Source organism: Artibeus jamaicensis, unplaced genomic scaffold, assembly GCF_021234435.1.
Source record: "Artibeus jamaicensis isolate MK-2021 breed Jamaican fruit bat unplaced genomic scaffold, CSHL_Jam_final contig_944, whole genome shotgun sequence".
Classification (NCBI taxonomy): Eukaryota; Metazoa; Chordata; class Mammalia; order Chiroptera; family Phyllostomidae; genus Artibeus; species Artibeus jamaicensis.
Window position 1 is genome coordinate 2,839,986 of NW_026522020.1, and position 6,025 is coordinate 2,846,010.

Here is a 6,025-nt window from a genome sequence, read left to right on the forward strand (position 1 = left end):
TTTAATCGTGGAAAGAGGCGTTCACTTGGGACCTGGCGGAGCCCCAAACGGCTCGGGAGCCACTGCAGTGAAGATCATTCAGGGCCCTTTTCCCGCTGAATTTGGGGGCCCCCGGGGGGCCCGTGCTCCAACCGCCTCCCTTCCGACCTCTCGGGGGAAGATCGGTATGTCCTCTGTCTCCCAGCCGCCTCTGTGACTCCCAAACGTGAGGAACCACGGGCCCCAGGCAGGCTCCGTTTTACCGGGTTTTCTCTCCATGTCTCACTGGAAGGTTCCACCGGGCCCCTGTGTTGCCTCCTCTTCCTCCTTTCCTTGTGCGGTCAAGTCAGGGCGAGGACACCCTGTTCTGCCGGCACAGCCGGGAACTGGAAAAAAGGGGGAAGTTGGTGGCACACTCACTGCAGGACACACCCGGCCCGCCGGGAAGCCTTTACCGGACCGCTCACGGCTCTGGCAGGCCCAGGCTCCGCCCCGGCGCCAAGCCCACCGGCAGCCCCTCTGAGTTGCCGGATGAGCCCTGGGGTGGCCTTCCCTGGGCCTTTGCTCCGCAGCAGAGGCCGGCTCAGCTCCCGTCCCCGGGATGGTTCCCGGGGGAAGCTTGGTCACCTGCTCTTCCTCATTCCGCTGACTCCAGACAGCCCCTCTCGCCTCCTCACTTGGGTGAGAAGTGACTCAGCACCCCTGGCATTCCTGCCACTTGTACCCTCTCCTCCCTGCTGCGTCTGCCCCTCTCAAAACATGTGTGTCCAAGCGGCCTGTGTGGGCACAGGTGTGCACCCAAGGCTCATTCACATCACATCCGTCTCCACCGTCCCCTCGAGTCAGGGACGGAAGGGACAGGGTCTGCCGTGGTGTGGCTTCTGCTGCCGGGGGTGGGGCCTGAAGCAAGGCCCTGACAGTGGCCCACAAAGGTATGGGCACTAGACAGGTGGGGCACAGCAGGAAGCTGGCCTCGCCCGGATGAGGGAGCCAGGAACTGGGCACGGCAGGTGGAGGGGTGACCTTGGCCACCAGGGGGTCACCAGGGTGTGGGCAGGTTTAGTGGCGAGCACAGGGGCTTGTCCTGGCTGGGGCTGATGGGGGCGAGTGGGGCTCCCGAGCCCCGGGTGTAGTCCCCTCAGCGATGCTTCCTGTCCCTTCAGGCTTTCGACAGCGCACCAGCCCACCTGTAAAGTCAGGTCCCGCCCTCATTGCCGGTTTCCCTGGGCGGACCTCACACTGCGAGGGGCTGGGCCTCCCTCTTGCCAGCCCCGGGCTGGAATTCTCCGCCGGTGATGGAATTCCAGGCGAGCGGGAACGGGACTGATTCTGCCTCCGCACCAGCACAAAACGGCTCCCCGGGAGTGGGCAGAGGTGGGCAGTGAGCCGGCCCTGGCAGCCCCTTCCCCGCTGCGGAAAATCCGGGGAGGTGGCTTTTCCTCATTTCTTTTTAGAAGACTTAAGTGATCGCTCCTTTTTTTTCCACTGGGGGAGCCCAGGATAGCTTTTCTGGCAGGCCTCCTTAGGTTCCTCCGTGTGAGGACGAGGCTCCGTGCGTGTGGGACCCTCGCCCCTGCCGCAGCCCCGCACCCCCGGGCTCCGGAGTCCCAGGGCAGCTGAAGTGAGACTCGGGCCTTGGCAGGGAGGTGCCCGGGGGCGGTTGGACCGGTGCTGAAGTGAAACCAGCTCCGCCACGTCTCCCCTGGACTCCCTCACTATCTCCTTGTCATCTCCGAGCCGCAGAGCTGAGTGGTTGGCCAGGCTTCCAGAAACCACACACGGGCTTATCCGGGCGTGTCGGAGGCACTGCCGGGAACGGGTGCTTTATTCCCAGGGAGGCAGAAACCCCACGCACCAGGGTTCCTGCGGGGCCCCTGAGGACCTGGCTGCCCGCTCCCTGCCAGGCCACGCCCTCCCTGCCAGGCCACGCCCTCCCCGCCCTCCCCCTGCCCAGGGTTTGCTGTTCTAACGCGACCTCGGTTGGGAGATCCTGCTGAAATGGAGCAGACAGGGTGAGGGTTTCGGACAGCAGGCTTGCAGGGGAAAGGGAAGGAAGCAGGTCCGTGTGTCCACTGCGTTCGGAGTGGGTCCAGCCTCGTGTGTCCCGCCGGTGCAGGCCAGTGGGCCTGCTGCTTTGGTTTTGATTCTTGAGGCCCCAGAAATGCGGGGGCCGCACAGAGCACATCAGGCCGTGGAGCCCTGGATCGGGAGCCTGCCTGGCCCAGACCCTCTCTAGGAGGGACTCCAGCCCCAGGGCGGCCTCCTGTTTGCCAGAGCCCAGCAGGGACTTGGGCAGGGCTCCGTCCCGTCGCCTGCCTCTGGGGTGGTGGGTGTGCCTTTGCCTCCCAAGTCCCCTCGTACGTAGTTGGTCATCTCTGTCCTAAAGACACACAACCCAGAAAGTCCCTTCAGCTTGGACAAGGACTGGCCCTGCCGCATCTGGAAAATGCGAGTCCACAGCCCCACCCCTCTGCTGCCCACGGAACACACCCCCGGCCCAGGGCCCCGCCACTCAGTTGCTCTAGCGGGAGTGGGAGGGAGCAGCTGTCGTCTGCACCCTCCCTGGGGGGTCACTGTGCTGGTGCTGCCACAGCAACGCCCGCACACCGGAGGCTCCAGTCTGCCGGTGCAGGCCTGGCCGGGCGGCTGGTGGGCTGGAGCATCGTCCTAAAGCCAAAAGATTGTGGGTTCAATTCTCCGTCAGGCCCGTACGGGAGGCAGCCAATGGATGCTTCTCTCTCTGAAAGCAGTGAGAAGACGTGCTCAGGTGGGGACAGAAAACGAAAGTGCCAGTGTACTCCCTCGAGTTCGCGGAGTTGTCCTCAGGGCCGGCTCCGTCCTCGCCTCCGTCCTGGCTCCGGGGCTCCGGTGACATGGCTGCACCGTCTCTGCCCTTCTTCCCTCTGCACCCTGTGCCTCTGTTTCTCGCCTTGTAAGGCCCCAGTCATTGGATGGGGAGCCCACCCCGATCCAGGGTGACCTCGCTGAGCCCCATCACACCTGCAGAGACCTCACTTCCAACCACAGGCACGGGCGGAGGTGCTGGGGGCGTCCGCCCCACACGCCAGCGATTCTGCCATCCACTGTACACGATGGCGGCACAGGCCCTCAGAGCTGCCCCCTCACGCTCTGCTCCTCCCCAGGCCTTGCTGAAGATGGACTGCCAGGGCCTGGTGGTCAGGCTCATCCAGGACTTCGTGCTCCTGACCACAGCCGTCGAGGTGGCGCAGCGCTGGAGGGAGCTGGCGGAGAAGCTCGCCAAGGTGTCCAAGCAGCAGATGGACGCGTACGAGTCCCCCCACCGGGACCGGAACGGGGTCGTGGACAGTGAGGTGAGCCGGGCAGCGTGCCCCTCGACCTGTGAGGTACAGGCGTCCCCTTGTCTGCTTCATAGCACTTTTCTGAGGACAAAATGAGTGAGAGCATGCAAGCTCGTGCCTAGCACACAGTAGGTCCTCCCTGAGTGGGGCGGGTCTGGTCCCCCTCCGGGTGTTGAGTGGGAACTGCCAGTCACTTGTTAGCCCCCTCCTTAAACGGCCTTCCACCAGAGGGACAGCACAGGCTCCGGGGCGCCTTGCAGTCCAATCCATCCCGGTCTCTCCCCAGGTCCCCGCTGCACTGAGGAGACCTGGCAGGTTGTGGTGCCTGGGCCAGAGCTGGCTGGGTCCCCGCTCAGCCACTGTTTCTCACTTGTGTGCAGGGGCCGTGTTACGCTTCTGGAGGCCAAGGAAGCTGGAAGTTCCAAGCGTAAGGGTGTCATTTGTTAACAGGTCGAATTTCTAAATCAACAGCCCCACTAGGAAGTGCTGTGTCCCCACTCCTGCACAAAAGGCACCGTTCCCTCTGAAGTGTGCCGTGGCCCAGGACACAGACACATGGGAGCTGCGACAGGGGCAGGGACAGGGGGCAGGGTCGAATGTCTTCCTCACCTTTGTCTCTTCTCCCTCCTTTTGTTTGGACGGCGCCCCCCGCAGGCCATGTGGAAGCCTGCATATGACTTCTTACTCACCTGGAGCCACCAGATCGGGGACAGCTACCGCGACGTCATCCAGGAGCTGCACACGGGCCTGGACCGGATGAGGAACCCCGTCACCAAGCGCTGGAAGCACCTCACGGGGACACTCATCCTGGTGAACTCCCTGGACGTGCTGCGCGCGGCCGCCTTCAGTCCGGCCGACCAGGACGACTTCGTGATCTGAGCGGGGTCCCCCCACCAGCCTGCCGCTGCCGAGGGGGCCTGTGCAGTCACGTTGCTGGGAGCGGGGCGACCGCCTTCCCCACCAGAGGAGGGTGGCTCCGGGCTGGCCCCACACCCCAGGACCAAGCACACGGACACTCCACCCGCCGCCTCCACCGAGGAGGAGGCCTGAAGGGAACTCCGAGGGCAGGTGGTTGCCAATCAAATAGCTTTCTATTTGTCAAGCATACAGTTAAATTTAAAATTTCTTTTTTAAAGTTTGGGGAGGAGGGGATGTATGCGAAAGGTGGTATTAAATTTTTAATGGACCACAAAGGTAAAAAAAAACACGGAACGGGGCAGATGCTGTTGAGGTTTTTACGTTCTCTGGAAACCTTCTTAAATTATGTTACAGGTGTACATAGGTATTTAAAAGTCATCGGGGGCATTTCCTATTCCCAGACGGACTCCAGTTCCAACGTCTGGCACGGGAAGTCGCTTGTGTTCGCGTGTTGGGCTTTTTTCACTCCGTACTTGTACGAAAACAGTAAATCAACTAGGAACCGCGGTTTGTCAGTCCGTGAGTGTAGCTCAAGCCCATCCTTTCTGAGAACGTTCTGGGCCCTCTTTTATTTTTTATCTTACATGCCTTTGCCTCGTGGTGCAGTGAATGAGGGGCCACAGCGCCCGTGGGCAATTTTGTGGGCAGAGTTAGGTCCGACGTGAGGGATGGGCGCCCTTGAGCTGAGGGAGCAGCAGGGCAAGGGCGTTCCCAGGACCCCTGCTCATCCCAGCGTGTGGTCCCAGACGCAAGTGAGGTGGACCCCACAGAACTGCCCCTTCCCCCCGGGGTCCTGAAGGAACCTTGGTCGCCCAGGACGCCCTGTGCAAGGTGCCTGCTGCCGTTTGCCAAACTCTCTGCTTCATTTCATCCGGATGTAACCCCTGTCCCTTCCTGGCATTCCCACGTCTCCTTGGAAACGGATAGTTTGGGGAAGCCTTTTCATTGACAACATAAAGACCTGAGCGGGATTGACAGTGGGAATACTTCCCACGTCAAATCAGGGACCTGGTGGCAGGTCACACCGACAACCCTTACGGCTGCAGATCCGGTGGGTGTGCCGAGCTTCACGCTGCCGTCGTAGTCACGGTGTCTCAGAGGGAGATGGGAGAAACTCCGCCACTACCCAGTGAACCCACAGTCGGCCCCCGGGGATGTGCCTGGACACACCCGGATCCGGAACCTCACTCTCTGAGTCGGCGGCGTTGAATCACGTGAACTACTGGGTGTAATCGATGAAGAATCCCTTATTGGACTGAAGCACCCTTAAGCATCTATTGATTTGGATCCTGAAGATCAACTGGCTAGGAAAAATGATACAAAAAAAACCACTATGTATTTTATGCTGCAAGAAACAAGACACACAATTCCCCAGTCATCCCAAGAGATGACCTTAAATCCAGCTTTCCAACGATCCGCCTGCCTTCTTCCCAGAGACCCTCCCTCACCTTCTCCCCAAAGAAGACACAGAACCAGTTGCACCTTAAACCATGGATATTTTTCCTCAGGGGCTCACATAGTTTCCTATGCAACATGTCTTGTAGCACAAACTAAATTCTACAAAAGTTGCAGTAAACTTTATTTGGATATTTTGACCTGTTCAGTGTGCGCGTGTGTGTTTCTTTCCTCGTACCCACCAAACTTTGAATAAAACAGTGAAACCTCGTCTTAGCATCTGTGCGTGGAACAATGTGCCCCCCCCCGCGACGACAGTCAGTGTGACCAGTGGGTTGCCAGGTGTCCGTTTTGTTGGCACTAATCTAATTGCTCCTGGAACACCAGGGTCTCTGCCATCACTGGCCACTGGG

General features: G+C 60.5%; 1 protein-coding gene across 6 annotated transcripts in view; it reads left to right on the forward strand.

Annotated features, from left to right (window-relative positions):
• The window catches only part of SH3BP4 (SH3 domain binding protein 4), a 66,329-nt gene extending 60,517 nt beyond the window's left edge, over positions 1–5,812 (forward strand). For all 6 annotated transcript variants that reach the window (XM_037161393.2, XM_037161392.2, XM_037161390.2 and 3 more), the window contains 2 exons: positions 3,123–3,311; positions 3,954–5,812. In XM_037161393.2, coding sequence (XP_037017288.2) covers positions 3,123–3,311; positions 3,954–4,178 — 414 coding nt within the window. In that variant the 3' untranslated portion in view covers positions 4,179–5,812. The remainder of the gene's footprint in view (positions 1–3,122; positions 3,312–3,953) is intronic.
• Positions 5,813–6,025: the final 213 nt, after the last annotated feature.